General features: G+C 37.9%; 1 protein-coding gene across 1 annotated transcript in view; it reads left to right on the top strand.

The window, feature by feature from the left end:
• LOC127873917 (transmembrane protein 62-like) overlaps positions 1-5360 on the top strand; it is a 30069-nt gene extending 24709 nt beyond the window's left edge. Inside the window, 3 exon segments of the mRNA XM_052418028.1 lie at positions 4677-4706; positions 4708-4791; positions 4793-5360. Of these exon segments, the coding sequence (XP_052273988.1) occupies positions 4677-4706; positions 4708-4791; positions 4793-4948 (270 nt within the window). The 3' untranslated portion in view covers positions 4949-5360.
• The last annotated feature ends 12628 nt before the right edge of the window (positions 5361-17988 follow it).

Here is a 17988-nt window from a genome sequence, read left to right as displayed (position 1 = left end):
TTTGTTGTAAAATTCACACAAAAGACCACCATGAGAGAGAAGACGTCATGTTGATGAAACAGCAGTCTATCTTAAAGGCCAAGGTCACACATAAAGGTCAAATGTTAAATAGGCCATAAAAAGCTTTTCAGACTGTTATTTCATCATTTAAAATAATGTACCAATAATCTTCACCATGTGGAGAAAGTGTGCCAACCCATGGGAAAAGGTTGAGGTCAAACTAAATGCCCAAGGTCAAACATGTACATGGTTGAGCCTCTGAAGTAATTCCAAGCATTCTTGACAATAGGCTTGACTTGTTGCTGACAGATATCTAGTTAATTTAATGAATTTTCTCTTTCTGTACTACACAAACATATTGATTCTTTAAATATGTGTTTTTGCAATCATTGAACGTCTTTATTTATAGCTCACCTAAGCACAAAGTTCTCATAGTGAGCCATTGTTATCACCCTGTCTGAGGGATCTGTCGGCTACATTGTTTGTTGTCAACTTTAGTACGCTATTGCACTATCACCAACATTTTTCATTGGGAAATAATGTTTATCCTTGTGAATAAAACTTGCTCAGAATGTTTATCTTGAACTTATCTAGGCCGAAATTGATTCTAGGTCACATTCATCCAGAACTTTGTCACCTGGTCAAATCTTAGAAAACCCTCCTATCAATCTAGAGACGACATTTATGACAATCTTAGCAGTGTTCTGAGAAAACTGGGCTTAATGCATGTGTGTAAAGTGTCTTCCCAGATTAGCCTATGCAGTCTGCACAGACTAATCATGGACAACACTTTCCGCTTAAATTGGATTTTTGCTAAGAAGAGACTTCATTTAAACAAAAAATGTCATAAAAGCGGAAAGTTTTGTCCCTGATTGGCCTGTGCAGACTGCACAGGCTTATCTGGGACGACACTTTACGCACTTGCATATGCCCAGTTTTCTCAGAACACGATTCATATCTTGATAAAACTTGGTCAGTATGTTAATCTTGTCAATACAAAGGACCAGTTCGAATCTGGGTCCTGTGTGTACAAACATTAGTTCACCAGGTCATATCTTTTAAAATCTTTAATACTACTCTGTTTGAAATGTTTATGATTCAATTTTGACAAAATTTGGTTTGAATGTTTACCTTAATATCTAGGCCTAGTCACGTGCAACTTTGGTCACCTGATCCACGGATTCTAGATTACACGGATAAGAAACGGGACCGTTACGCCAAATATCTTGTCGTGTCTAAGTCACGTGACCGTGTCGTAACTATCGATCTTTTATCGAAGCGCCGAGGGTTATAAATTTGATGTACTCACTCACGTATTTTGTTAAATTATAGTTTCATTTCTAGGCCGATTTTGACAAATTATATATCATTAGAAAGCTAACGTAACGTAGTTTTCAGATATATCATTATATATTGAGTTTTTCTTCTGATTTCGGCAGCCCGGCGAGTTATAACTTTAACTTTTGCAAATAACATACCGTTTTGGAGTTTTAGAATCTAGATTTACGGTTGACATGTTCGTACTTTATACCGATTTGTAGCGTTTATATTTGGAGTTCAGTTTTAAAAATAACATCTTGCTTAGGAGAATAGAATTCTGTATACGATAGAAAAAAAAATTGTTTAAAAACTAAAGTAATTAAGGAATGAAGGCGGGAAAATGTAGCGCGCGTTCCTAACGCTCTGAACTGATGCTACGGTCTTGGCGATTATGCTTTTGTTTAGATACCGGCCATTGAATTTCCTTTGCCATGATTATTATATTTTTTATGAAATATATTGAAATATTTTGTTCTAGAGACATATCCATAAAGCTAAGTATTAATGAAGCTTAATAAATTTACGATTTCAGCTCTTGATTATAACACAGAAAGGGTGTTAATTTTATGATGAAACAGCGTATACAAATGTATAGCGGACCCTCTTGATATTTTTCGGCTTTGCATACTTCAAATATAATGGGTGTCAAAACATTCATCGTTTGTTGTTTATTATCAAAAAGGTAATTATGTAAAATTATATGAAAGGTTATTAACCATAAATTATAAATTAATTAAAATTATTTAAAGATTCTTGAAAATCACGGTCAACTGTCTATGCATGTATATTGAAATATCTTTATAAGTTAACAGAGTATAAATATATAGAATTCTAAATTAAAACACTGTATTATTTGTATTTTTCGGAAAGATTATTCATACACTCTTTATAGGACTACGAAATGACGGAGTTTTTTTACCGGTACCCGCTAAATACGTCAAATGTTAAGTATTAGATTTTTTAAATGTTTAAAATGTACATGTATAGGTATTAAGCACTTATAATTATTGTGATTTAGCTGGCTGACATCTATACAGTATTTAGTTTATGGCAATCTGTATGGGCAGATGACTATAAATGTTTTCAATACGCTACATATCTCATAAACGCAAAATTGAGTATTGGGCGTTACATTACTCCAAGAAATGACCACTAATACCACGAGAAGACATGGAGGTATCATAAAAAGTGTAATCTGACCAGACATTGCCACCTGTGGTTAGGGACCAATATACAAGTATAGGTCCCTGCTGTGGCGTATGACACCATAGTGTTATTTAGTATTGGTCGGCACAGTATCTGATCATAACGAGATAATTGGTTTGTGCTGAACACAGGGGCAATAAAACCACAGATCTATCAATAAACAAGATTATTGAGATATCTTTTTTTGAACACCGCGATAAAAATGCTCAAACCATGGACTCTAGAATACACGGATAAGAAACATGGCAACATTCTCAGAATCATCACTGCTATATGTGTAATCACCTAACAATTCGTCTAAAAATAATTTATATATTTGAGTTGAAGACGATGTACTGTTGTTTAAGTCTGAATAAACTATCTGTCTGCCTGTCTAAATCCAAGCCGTCATCGTCCCGGTGAAAAAAATCTGATTTTCAATAGTTGGACATGATGCCCTGATGTCAAAATACGAAATGACCCGCGTAACACGGACCGTGATTTTCAAGAATCTTTAATAAATTGATAATTTAAGGTAAATAACATTTCAAATAATTATACATAATTACCTTGTTGATAATAAACAGCAAACGATGAATGTTTTTGACACCCATTTTATTTCAAGTATGCATGCAAAGCCGAATAATATCGAGAGGGTCCGCTATATACGCTGTTTCATCATAAATTTTACAACCTTTCTGTGTTATAAACAAGAGCTGAAATCGTTAATTTATTAAGATTCATTTATAATAAGCTTTATTGATATGTTTCGTGAACAAAATACTACAATATATTCCATAAAAAATATAATAAGATGGCAAAAGAAATTCAATGGCCGATTTCTAAACAAAAGCATAATCGCCAAGACCGTAGCATCAGTTCAGTGCGTTAGGAACGCGCGCTACATTTTCCCGCCTTCATTCCTTAATTACTTTGGTTTTTAAACAAAAATTTTTTCTATCGTATACAGAATTCTTTTCTCCTAAGCAAGATGTAATTTTTAAAACTGAACTCCAAATATAAACTTTACAAATTGGTATTAGTACGAACAGTGTCAACCGTAAATCTAGATTCCTAAAACTCCAAACGGTATGATATTTGCAAAAGTTAAAGTTATAACTCGCCGGGCTGTCGAAATCAGAAGAAAAACTTAATATATATTGATATATCTGTTTACTGCGTAACGTAAGCTTTCTAATGATATATAATTTGTCAAAATCGGCCGAGAAATGAAACTATAATTTAACAAAAGACGTGAGTGGGTACATCAAAATGTATAACCTCGGCGCTTCGCTGTACGCTAATCGTAAAAGATCGATAGCCACGACACGTTAAACGCGCGGTGGTAAAACATAAAATTTGTATTTCTTGTGTTTAACTCGCTATAAATCCATTAATAACAACAGGAATATACTAAAAGTTATATTTTTTTGAAAGAGGAATTAATAAGCAACAAGATAACGTATAAACCAATAAAATCGGATGAATAGTTTTGCATAAGATTGAATTTACTAAAGTAAGGGTCAAATACTCGATTCATCTCCTGTCAATATACACTCCGTGCCTGATCAAATTTAAGAAAAAAAAACTTGTTACTACTAAATTTTATTAAAAACCTTGTTTACTTCTTAGGTGGCCACATTTAAGAATCAATCAATTAATCAATCAAGTAATCAATCAATCAATCTATATGCACCCAGGTAAGATTGATACATTTTGACAATACCAAGGCTAAGTCACATCCAAAAGTTATTTCACCAGGACAGATGAGCGCTTTAAGGCCATCATGGCGCTATACTTTTGTTCATTAGTTTTATTTTGCATAAAAGAAAAGGACAACTTCAGTATGTTATCTTACCAGGCAATTAAATAATGATTTTGATCATGTGTTAACACACACAATAAAAAAAAAAATATACCGGTATTTAAAAAAAATTAAAGCTTTTTTTTTTAGCTGGATTGCATCGAAAGCCTAAGGCTTATTGGGTATAACCAGTACTTTGCATTTTTTTGGGGAGATCTAAAGAATGCTGCCACGGTGGGTATCGAACCCATGACCTCCAATCACAAGTCAGACACGTTATCCTCGGCACCATGTAGGCCTTCGGAAAATGTATTTACAAAACATAACTATACATTGTAATTCATCAAATATTGATATATTATTTCAGATGCTGACATTCAACATTCCTCTGTCAGTGGTTCCTTGGCTACTACATGCAATACTATCAAACATGGGAGACAAGGAAATCCACAATATTTCACAGATTTTGCCACATTCACTCCCGTTCCTTTTCCTGGCTTAATTCTTTTCCAAAGTTATGTCGTTTTCGACGAATTCCCGGCTGCCTACGGCACAAGTGCCGTATTGTTAGGGCCAGTCAGAACTGGCTCAGTTATATTGGCTTTAATTTTTTATAATATTGGCTCTAAACAAATGTGAAAAACTTGCACACAAACTGAGATCGATCAAGATCTACACAGTGTATCAATAAACACAGCTTTGATATCAATGCTGCTCTGTGATGTTTCTGTGAACTTTATTTATACCAAATGCTTTTTAAGTACAAAACAATGTTTCCTATCATAATATTTACTATAAATTTTACTCTGGGATGTTTCTTGACGATAAAACAAAATGGCTTTTTGCTCTGTACCAAAAATTATTCTTACTGTTTAATTTACATGTTATTGTACGGTTTGCTGTTATATTTGCTGATACATGGACATGTATATCAAATTAAAAGATTAAAAAGATTTTTACATAAATCAAATACAGGAGTGTTTTTATTTCTTACAAAAAATGACACTGTTCAATAAACGCAATGTAATATTGTGCAACGATTTTTAAGTTCACTATATCGTTTTTTGTGTGTTTTTAAGATCTGTTTTAAGTAATTCTTAATTAATTTTGTGACAATATATTTTAATTAATTCTTTATACATGTTTCTGCCATTATGTTTTCAGTGATTCTACATTCATTTTGTTTTACAAGTAATTTGGAGTAACATAACATTGATAAATAAATCAAATAATTGTGTAGCATGTTTAAATTGTCATTTAATTTAATTATGTATGGCAATTTGTTTAATCAATATACCGTATTTATAATAGCTAGAGACCATCCACCAATAAATATTTTGTCAGTATGCTTTGTTATATGTGCATAAAATTACCATACACAAACAAAAGCACTGTCAATAATATTGTTAATCAAATACACAGGTTATCTGAGAGTACTTTGTCCCATCATCAGTAATGCATTATCAAAAAGAGGCCCAATGAAATAACATTTGCTTTATTTCAGCACCTGCGGTGATAAAACTGTCATGCCCAGTTTATAATGACGTCACTTTTTTAGCTCACCTGAGCACTATGTGCTCATGGTGAGCTTTTGTGATCACCTTTTGTCCGTCGTACGACGTCAACATTTGCCTTGTTAACACTCTTAAGGCCACATTTATTGTCTGATCTTCATGAAATTAGGTCAGCCAATGATATCTTGGACAAGTTCGAAATCAGTTCCGGTTGGTTGAAAAGCAAGGCTGCCAGAGGGCGGGACATTTTTCCGAATAATGCTATAAGTAAACCTTGTTAACACTCTATAGGCCACATTTATTGTCCAATCATCATGAAACTTGGTCAGAAGATTCGTCCCAACGATATCTTGGGGGAGTTCAAAAATGGATCTGGTTGCTTGTAAATATGGCCGCCAGGGGGCGGGGCATTTTTCCTTATATGGGTATAGTAAAAAGTGGTTAACACTCTAAAGGACACATTTATTGTCCAATCTTCATGAATCTTGATTAGAACATTGTTTTGATAAAATCAAAAATGGTTCCGATCTGTTGAAAAACATGGCCACCAGGGGGTGGGGAATTTATCCTTATATGGCAATTGGAAAACCTTGTTAGCACTCTTTAAGTTACATTTATAGTTCACTCTTCATACAAATTGGTCAGAACATTTGTTCTAATGATATAATGGGCTGCACAGAACAGATCAGTTCCTTTGTATATCAGGTAAGCGACTTTGGGTCTTTCTTGCACTTTTGTCATTGTTATGACATCGGTTGATGTATATGGTGCTCTTTCTATCATAATAAACACAAAAATCATTATTTAAAATAAGATAAAAAAGGATAAATAGAATCCGAGATGGGTTTATGTGCTCAACCACTCACCAAGGCTTCTAGTTCAAGTTTTTCTTTGCCTCACCAAGTATTCTTAGTATTGTGATAAACTAATACAATTCTCTCTGTGATTGAATTCCAAAAAGAATTATGCTTTGTGTGTACATGAAGCGTAAACAACGCACCTATGATATCCAGTATTGAATACTTTTACAATGGTCTCGTCCATTCCCGTTTTCTTAAATCGCTCTTATGTTGGAGAACGGATAACTCCAGTTCATGTAAATGCTCAGTATTTTGTATTCACATATGAGCCTTGTTCTGGGTGTAATGCATGTGCATCAAGTGTTGTCTGAGATAAGCCTGTGCAATCGCTACGGCTATTCAGTGACGACACATTCCACCTTAACTGGATTTTCGCTAAGAAGATACTTGTTCACAAAAAATAATAATAATAAAAGCGGATATTGTCGTCCCTGTGTGGACTGCACAGGCTAATCTGTGACAACACTTTACGCACATGCATTGAACCCTGTTTTCACAGAGCAACTATGCACAATATTTATGCACTAAAACAATAACTTGGGGTAACATTCTAATCAACACAATGGTCTGAATAGTTATTTGTGTGCTCGCAGGGCGGCTTTTGTCTTTGTGAATTAAAATTAAACCTTAGATTCGCAAACTCATGGTAAAAATCTACAAATAATAATGCATACATAACATTTGCACATTTTACCGTCATTTAACTGCAGATAACCAGCTCTAAACTTTAACCCATTTATGCCTAGCGTCTAGAAAAAAGGCCTTGGCAAACAGCGCAGACCCAGATGAGACACTGCATGATGCGGCGTCTCATCAGGATCTGCGCTGTTTTTGCTTAAAAGGAATCTCTGTAAAAAATATTCTAAATATAAAAAGGGGTGTAAAACGAGGTTACATTGCTATGACAGAATACGTTGGCTGGTCTTGTAACAGAATGAATCCTGAACATGGTTCCTACGGGAAAGGGTTCTTACGCTTATTTTGACATAGACGGACATTCCTTACTATGTCATTTTGACAACCAGAACAATGGTTCCTATATTATTTTGACTGCCTGTACATTCCTTCTTACGTTATTTTGACAGTCAGGACATTGGTTGCTACATTATATTAACATGCCAGTCATTGTTTCATACATTTTTTCTCTCCAGGGTACATTAAATAGCTCACCTGAACACAACTGCTCTTGGTGGGCTTTTGTGATTGCCTTTTGTCCATTGTGCGTCGTCAGTTGTCAACATTTTGCCTTGTGAACACTCCAGAGGCCACATTTATTGTCTGATCTTCTTGAAACTTGGTCAGAACATTTGTCCTATTGATACCTCGACTGAGTTTGAAACTGGGTCATGCTGGGTCAATAACTAGGTCACTAGGTCAAAAAACAAGAAGGTCTGAAAAGCCCAAAGTTGCTCACTTGAGATAACAAGATATTATTGAGACAAATCTTCTGAGTTTCATGAAGATCGGAAAATAAATTTGGTCTCTAGAGTGTTAACAAGGTTTCACTATAGCCATATCATGAAAAATGCTCCGCCCCGTGGCAGCCATATTTTTCAACCAACCGGCATCATTTTTGAAATCATCCAGATATTATTGGGATGAATCTTCTTACCAAGGTTCATGAAGATCGGACAGTAAATGTGGCCTCTAGAGTGTTAACAAGATTTTACTATAGCATGATATAAGGAAAAATGCCACGCCCCTTGGAAACCATGTTTATTAAGCAAACATAATTATTTTTGAACTCATACAAGATATCATTGAGACCAATAATCTGACCAAATCTCATGAAGATTGGACTATAAATGTGGCCTCTAGAGTGTTAACAAGGTTTACTATAGCCATATATGGAAAAATACCCCGCCCCTGGTGGCCATGTTTTTGAAGCACCAAAACCATTTTTCAACTCGTCCAAGATATCATTTGGAAAAATCTTCTGACCAAGTTTCCTGATGATCGGAAAATAAATGTGACCTCTAGAGTGTTAACAAGGTTTACTTTAGCCATATAAGGAAAAATGCCCCGCCCCGTGGTGGCAATGTTTTTCAACAAACCGGCATCATTTTTTAACTCGTCAAGATATTATTGGGATGAATCTTCTGACCTTGTTTCATGAAGATCGGACTATAAATGTGGCCTCTAGAGTGTTAACAAGATTTTACTATAGCCTTAAATAGCCATATAAGGAAAAATGCCCCGCCCCTTGGCAGCCATGTTTATCAAGCAAACGTAACCATTTTCGAACTCATCCAAGATATCATTGAGACCAATCTTCCGACCAAATTTTATGAAGATTGGACGATAAATGTGGCCTCTAGAGAGTTAACAAGGCAAATTTTGACGCCGCACAACGCACAATGGACAAAAGGCGATCACAAAAGCTCACCATGAGCACCTTGTACTCAGGTAATCTATAAAGAAAAACATTGTGAACACTGTAGAAGTCACATTTGATGCACAATCTTCATGTAACTTTGTAAAAATGTTTTGTCTAAATGATATGTTGTTTGAGTTCAAAAATGGTTCCGGTCCATTGAAAAACATGGCCGCCAGGGGGCGGGGCAGTATTCCTTATATGGCTATAGAGAAACCTTGTGAACACTAGAAGTCACAATTATTGCCCAATCATCATGAAACTTGGTCAAAACATTGGTTTTATTGATATCTCAGACGAGTTCGAAAATGGTCCAGATCCGTGAAAAAAACATGGCCGCCAGGGGGCGGGGCAGTTTTCTCTATAGTATATTGTGAAAACATGTGAACACTCTAGAAGTCACATGGCCAAGTCGGACCTTAAAGACCTCGTGAAGAGGCCGGTAGGACCTGTAAATAAACTCTGATATACACACACCACACACACACACACTCTAGAAGTCACATTTTTGGTCCAATCTTCATGAAATTTGGTCATAACATGTGTTTTCTGGATATGACGGTTTAGTTCGAAAATGGTTCGGATCGGTAAAAAACATGGCCGCCAGAGGAGGGGGGGGGGGTCATTTTCCTTATATTTTATATAGTAAAAAATGCTTGTGAATACTCTAGAAGTCACATTATTGAGGTATTTCACGATCCGCATTTTAGACTGCGTCCAAACCGGATGTCGGCCATTCTGTATCTGTGTATTCTTCACCGCCAAAGATGGCGAACCCCAGTGGTTGCTGGGAGAACAAGTCCATAGTATAAATATCACACTTTCACCGCACTAGTTCCTATATACATAGTTTCACAAGTATATCACAAGGTACATATATATACACATCACGGTCATTGCACAGTTTTCACAGGTGTATCGTACAGTACACATATATATACACACGGGTTATACAGACGTTGGGGAAATGGACCCACATGTTATTTCTTTCACCACGTACAACACAGGGTTCGTATATACACACATCAGTCATTACAAACACTGAACAAGTATCTAGACCGCATGCCATGCAACCAAGAAGTCCTCAGTTTCCAGACAGTTCTTTATAAAGCCTATATCTTGTAGTATGTAAGTGGAAGAATAGTCCTTCGTATATGAAATTCTAACATAAGCGTTTTGTCTCTATATGAAGGGTGGTTTGGGACTATGATTGACCAGTCAATGAGGGTTTGGGCTAGTAGAGCAGGGGAAGTAACTTGTTTGGTGAGGTCCATAGATTCCAGTAAATTCCAGATTTGGCACATAACTGGAGCTCTTACCTGTTACAATGCAGAGCAGTGTAACAGGAAGTGTTCGACTGTTTCATCTTCCTCTTTACAGTTCGGGCACCACTGCGCCTATGGCATACTGGTTGAAGCGGCATCTGTTTACTTGGAGGACGTAAGTGCCGGTGAGTAGCCTGAATCTTGTAGGCAGTCGAGTTACCTTCTAGTGCTGAGGAGCATCCAACTTGTATCAAAGGATGGAAATTTGCCAGGTGAATATTGAATGTTCATGTATTTCAAAGAGGAATATGTGCGGGCGATCCTATCGATATATTCTTTCCAATAATTCACTACCGTTTTATGTACCTTAATCTCCATTGGGATTTATTAAGAGGGTTTTGCAGATAATCATCAACATCTCCTAGGTCATATTTTACAAGGAGAGGGAGCACACAGTTTATCCATGATGAGGATTTTCCTGATTTCACAGAAAGTTGTCGTACCACAATTTGGCGTTCAATACTAGACTCCTTTTGGCCACATATATTGTTGAAAAGTTTAAGATTTTCAGATGATATAATGCTTCAATTGGTAAAAGTCCTGTAAGGATAAGCACGCAGGGATCTGCAGCGTTATTTGGCAGAGAAAGTATCTGTTTAATAGTTTTCCTTGAACAGGTCCAGTTGTTTGATGAGAGTACTATTTGGTGTGAATATTTCTATGCCGTAGGTGAGCACAGGAAGAACAAATGACTTATAAAGATCCAGCATTGATTTATGGTCCAGACCATTATGACCGTGCAGCCCGGCTCCAAGGAGACTGCACAGAGCACGTCTTGCCTTTGAGATGTTCCCTTCTACGTTCACTTCAGCTGTTTCACAGACAGACGTCGTTCTTGTTATACCTAAATGGACGGAGGTATCGACATGATTAAGGTTAATTTCACCCAGTTTGAAGCATTCACTTTTAGGGATTGTTGTTCTTTTGGAAGGTTTGATATTTAAGGCCACAGTCTTTGTGGGTTGAAGAAGGTAACGTTCTTCATTTGCAAATGATAGGGACATGTTTATCATTAGCTGTACATCTGTGTGGTCTCTACCCATTAAACATACATCATCTGCGCACGCTGAGCTATTAGCGAGTACGGTGCCAATACGCCCACCTCGTCCGGTGTCGGCTAACCTATCCAGTAAAGGATTGACGTAGAGCTTGTAGAGGTCCGTGGAGAGGATCCCTCCCTGACGTACTCCTTGTGATATATCGAAGGAACCACTTATTTGGGATCTATACTTGACCACACTGGATGAGTTTTCATGCAAGGATTTCAAGAGGAGCCCAATGACCGTCGTTTATACCTGCATGGTAGAGTCTGCGTAAAAGTTGGGAGTGGTCGACCACGTCGAACGCTGACTTGGCGTCTAAGAACACCACATGAGCAGAGATTTTTAGGTCTGTACACCTTCCAGGATAAAGGCAGCATTTAAGGGGAGGACCCTGACGTGAAGCCTCGTTGTGAAGCATTTTGCACTTTTAAAATACAGTCTTGAATTTTATTTCTTAAAATTGTCTCTATAATTTTGCACAGAGTAGGTAGTACTGTTATTCCTCTGTAATTCCCTACTTCAGATGGGACACCTTTCTTTTTAAAGACCGGGGTTAGGATGCCTCTTTTCAAACAGGTAGGATTTTCTCGGTTATTGAAGATAATGTTGATGATTTCAAGAATACTAGTTCTTAAACTGTCCGGGCCAAATGCAACGTGCTCTATGTTAATACCAAAAATATCCGCCGCTTTACCTTTATGAATTGTTTTCAGGGCTTTTGTCAGTTCAGCAGATGTCACAGGAATCACAGGTGAGTTGGAGACGATATTGGTGATTGCGGATATCTCACATTGAACCTGACTGTGATAGGTTTTATCAAAATTGGTGTCATCTGAGTGTTGTGCTAAGTGCTCGAAGTGTGCTTTGAACCCCTCGAGAATACCATCTGTTCCTGAGTAGAGCGTTTCTCCTACATATAGATCTTCAACCACTTGTTTCAAGGATCCTCACTGTTTATTAATCAGTTTATAAATAGTTTCTTGTCACATGATCTAGAGTTCATAATCTCTTGTCTCATCGCTCATTTCTTAGCGCACTAACCCTACAGCGGCTAACCCATAGTCGCCTAAATTCCTCTTGGCGCTCTTTCTTTCAATGAATGTTTGGTCACACGGGTCATTCTTACTACCATTCGCTTTCATAGTTTGTTTATTATTCTGAGATTCTTTAAGGATTGAGATATTTCATTGTTCCATATTGCTAATTGGGTTTAGTGTTTCTTGGTTTTTTCCTTTCTCCCTGTACTTCATGAGCTGCATGGCACATAATATTACAAATTTCAGTAACTGACTTTTCTATCGGTTGATTAATACGCGATCCACAATTATTGAGCTTTGAAGCAACGAGATCAGCATAATATTGTTTATCAATTTTGTCCCACTTTACACTATTCATAATAGTTAATTTAGCCTTAGTACAGTCTCCTGATGGTTTTGCTGTAAGCTCAAGTTTTATAATAACTGTGATTGGCACGTGGTCAGAGACGTTTGACACTATTGGGAGAACTTCTTTATTTCTGTGTATAAAGTGGTTAGAGTTTGTCGCTAGAAAGTAATCTATTTCAGATTCAGACGCCCCACTTGAATGGAAGAACGTAGAGCCTACACATGTACATTCCAGTTGAAATTCGTCTATGAAATTGTCAATATAGGATCGTCTTCTTTCAGAGTTTTGCGTTCTAAGGTCTATATTTAGGTCGCCGCCTATAAGGATGTTGTGAGAGTTTCTAAACTTAGAGATAATCTCAAAAAGTTCATCAATGACACTACAAAAGTCATCAGTACTAGTACTGTACCCTGACATGGCATGTATACACACACAATAAGAGTTTTCATCTTGCATGCGTTTCTGTCGCAGATTTCCACACATTGGATTCTTTCCGAACCTTCATGGAGGGGTTTGATGAAACTGCTTATAGATTTGTCCTACAGTATGGCCACTCCACCATATCCTCGGGTAATTGGATAGGCAATAAAGGATCATTAAAGTCTGACCCTTTACCTGCGTAGTTAGTTTATCGGATATTTCACGAGGAGCGACATTTGAATTTGAATTTGAAAGAGCCAGTGTTCTTGTAGTAATATAATGTGACATTGTTTCGACATTTCTAAAATGGCGTGTGTTGATGCTTTCATATCTTTACAATTGAACGAACCTACTCGCAGTAACACGTGGTCCTCGATTGCTAAAAGTTTAGGATGTTTGAGGCTGTTCGTCGAAAATTTCTGGTTGCATCAGCTGTAACCACTTCTGTCATGCCAGGATTACCCATCTTATCCAGACTTGAGCCTGCTTTGCTGTTACCAGACTGTGACATGCAATGGATGCTGTTTCCCCGTAGGTCGCTTCCTGGTCTGGGGTGATGAGAGGCGTCGTCCGGTAGCGTACATCGAGCGATGTTCACCGGTTTGGCACTTCCGGGTACCGAGCGTGGGTGGCTATCGTCTGGCAGCTGACGTAAGACACTGCTTGCCTGCTGTGCACATCCTGCTGAGGGCTGACAATGAGGGTGTTTAAGTGAAGCGCTACTCTCCGGCTGGGCCCTTCCTGGTACCCTGTAACGGTTATCGGTAGGCGGATTTGCCGGGACACTGCTCATGGTCTGATCGCCTCCTGGCATAGAATGAAGGCTGCGTGCAGGGGGGAAGTCTGGGATGCCTCTATGCCAAGGAAAACCAGGTGGAGGTATAGGGAATGTAGGTGGGGGCCATTTCAGGATTTGTGGGGGTATAATATATGTTGGTGGCGATGGTGTCACATGAAATAGAGGACCTCCTGTGAAAGGTCTAGGGTCGGTAGTGTTAGACTGTATACTAGTATTCTGGCATACATGAACTGGGTGTAATAGAATCGTCCTCACATGAAGATTGTGTGCTATTATTAAAAACTTTAGCAATGAAGTCGATTTTCTTTTCCATTTCTCCAATACAATATCTGAAATTTTATCATGCAGCGCTTGACAGCTTATCGCAAATTTGCTCCTAATGTTTCCAACCTGATCTGATTCAGACTTATTGTTAATTGATGGCGATACAGATTCATTCGTCATAAAAGTGTTCCCAATGTTTTGAGTATTACTGAGGAGTGTCTCATTTTCGAACATGGAGATTCTAGTAGTTAGAGTTTTAATTGTCAGATTCATTTCGTTGTTTCTATATTCAAGTTTTTTTTACTAATGCTTCGAGTCTAGTATTGTCTTTTTGGAGTGCGTCCATCTTTTATCTTTGATTTTTAATTCACTCTCCCATTTGGTTAGCTTGATTTCTTTTGCACGAATTTCATCAGACCGCAAGCATTTGTCGCAGTTCTGTGTAGGGACAGACTGTTGATGACTGAGGATTGATTTCCAGCCTGCCGGAGAGGCGGGTGCTAGTGCAAGCAGGTGAGGAGTAACAAGGGTGCGAAGTGGACTGATTGATGGAGTTATGCTCGCTGTGGGTGGTTGCTACGCCTCTGGAGTTATCAGCATCATGTTGGGGGAGAAGCAGTGTTATTACGGGCTGTGCCACTTGTCATGTTAATCTGGGACTGGTTTGCGGCGCAAAGGTTACAGATCACGCTACCGCCGTTCTTGTATACACATGCCAGGTGGCAAGTACCCATACAACTGTCACATGCCTCACTGTTGTCCATTATGATAGTTTCGCAGGCCACACAACGATCACCTAACTCTTCATCCAGTATATCTTGTGCACATGTCAAGACACAGGGAGGTGGTGGAGCTAATGCAGGCAGGGAGGATACGCAGAGCTTACATTTGTATTGTTTGTCTTATTGTCTTTGTCTTCGTTGTATGATATTTCAAATTCTGTCAGTTTTTCACACCGGTAGTGTATCCAATGATTACCAAATGTGCAAAGGGTACTACGAGATTTACATTTCTTGTTACAGCCTCGGCAAATATCAAAGGTTTCTCAGAGTTCTTGTTCAGAGCTTTTTCTATTCAGATTGCAATGTTCTGTTTATGTATTCAAAACTATAACCACAAGTAGACTGGGCGTCTTGAAGCATAGACTGGAGTTTGGGAAGGTCAGCGTCAATGAATCCCTGCATACCTTTTCCGTTGACCAGGCATCTACTGGTTGTAGGATAGATGTTTAGTGTGTAGGAATGTTCAGTACAATCATTCCCAATACGCAGATAATGTATTCTGTGATAGCAATTCGCTTATTATCGTAAACTTTCTTAATTTCTATTGAACGGTTAGGTCCTCTAATGGAGTAATATTGGAGCATAGCACATTTCAACAGTTCAAAGGTTGCCAGGTCTGCATCGATGACGAGATTTCCCCTCTTATGGTGAATTTCAAGTGAAATGTTCCTTCTTGCGGCCTTCAGCTTCTTGATAAGGGCAGACTCGACGTTCAAGGTATAAGGTCGTGCTTCAGTATCTACGGTTGGAGCTTCAAGGGGTCCTGCTGGAATAGCAAGCGAAGCATGATATAGCGACTAAAAGGAATAATGAGGTCAAATACTATTAGTAGTCTGTATATAAAGCTTTGGGCACTTGCAGATTTATGTTGCTAAGTTTATCATGTGGGACCAGGGACTTCTTGGCTGCTTCCTGTTTGATTTTGCACCGTAGACGCTGCGAGATTTCTAGAGCAGCAATATTAGCCGAGTTCTTTTACCATTGTTTCTTGCACTTCTAATCATGGGATAAATGCGAATAAGCGGCTAGGTACTACACAAAACACTGGTACCACGACACAGGACACACAATAAATATCGGGCAGACAGGCGTAAAAGTTTCTTATGAGTTGCAGTTGAGATTTACGGCTTTCAATTAGAATGTGACGCGCAACACAACAGATGTCAGGCAGATATATGGATGCGAAAGTTTCTAAAATACTTTAAGAAGTCTTCAGTTAAAAGTGTCAGCATTAAGATTCAAAATGGTTGCCTCTTAAATTTCTATTATTTCTAGGCCTTTCTATAAGGTAAACACGGTGGTCTAAGAACTGTCTCTACCACTTTGCACACATAAAAAGCATACATAAAGCACATAAAACATACAACACAGTTTTGCAAACGATGAAGGCACAATCTATGGAATACTCTAAAGTTTATCTATAAACACATTCGTGGCGTGGTTCAAGATGGCCGCCTTTTATAGATTCTGGGGTTTTCTGTAAATTAAGCACATGTGGTCTAAAAATCTGTTTCTGCCGTTCATCACACATAAAAGCACACATAAAACATATAAAACACAGTTTGCAAACAGTTAAGACACAATCTAAGACGATAAAACACCATCATAAATAACTGTTTTCTTTCATTCACAGTTTTTTAACACGTGGCGCCATGACGAACAAAGGACGAAGATTAAATCATAAAAATATTCCTAATAGGGAGGGGAAATCACACACGAATTTGTTTTCCGTTGCTATTATGTAGTTCCGCAGCTGTCATCCACCTGTTAAAAAGTCACTTTACACCACAAAAAAATGTCTTTAAAATTATATTTAAAAAGTCATAAAAGACAAGATGTAAAAAAAAACACGTCCGTTCAACACCGCCACCTATCGGAAGGCTATTTGGAGACTACGCTAAACAAAAAAAAATGCATCGCTTCATGATACTTACCGATAATTGAAAACCTCGTAGTTCCGTTAAAATGTTGTTAAAAAGCATTAAATTTGACAAAGAAAATGTCAAACACTGCAGTTACATTAATTAAAGTATTAACAAAAGGATACAACTTCATACAGAGAAAATTGTCTGCATGGAGGCGGCCAGGTACAAAGGTCTGGATGCCTACAATCAGTTTATAAATGGTTGGGTCCGAGAGCGATGTGCCATTGTATGTGACGGAAATACTGTAATAAGTGCAAAAGTTATGCATTAACAGAGACTTAGTGAGACTCCACTTAGACCATGGCTAATCGTGCAAAAGATGGAAGAATTCTTGGGGAGCACTGAACTGCATGGCCGGATGGGTGAGGCATGTACCCATATAGCTGCGCTTCTCTATGCTATTGAAACAACTGTTAAAATTCGTTATTCAAAAACATTTACAGAGGAAAAGGCGTATTGGCTGCTGCCATCTGCCCTGAAGAAGGTATCATACAAAGAAATTTAAGATATAGATTTCACGGCAGCAAAGACAGCAAAGCAAAATTTCAGGAGCGCACTAGAGGAGAAAGCTTGTGACACAGTCACCCTTAAGACACCAACTCCTAGAACGCAGTCCTAGAACTCCAGCATCAAAAGTACGGGACAACAAAAGTTCCAGAAGCTTCTGATGAAGATATTTACCAGTTGTTAAAAACTCTTGCAGAAGCTGGGTAAAAAGCAGCAATTTGTCAATCACTGAACCTTACTGTGATAAGTTTGTGCCAAAGGCAATATCGCAGGACTTCCAGCAGTTCTATCGGACTTAGAAAATGACAAATGCTTAGAAATGAATAACTTGAATTGGTTGTGATTGAACATTGCAAAAACTTGGACTTGAAATGTTCTAAGGCTGTGCTGTGCGATGAATTTGCACACAGAGAACAGCGGAACAAACAAACTATGGCACCAATTTAGAGCCGGTCGGATAACAGCATCACGGGCAAGGCA

This window comes from Dreissena polymorpha, chromosome 3, assembly GCF_020536995.1.
Source record: "Dreissena polymorpha isolate Duluth1 chromosome 3, UMN_Dpol_1.0, whole genome shotgun sequence".
NCBI lineage: Eukaryota > Metazoa > Mollusca > Bivalvia > Myida > Dreissenidae > Dreissena > Dreissena polymorpha.
This window is presented reverse-complemented; position numbering and strand designations above follow the sequence as displayed.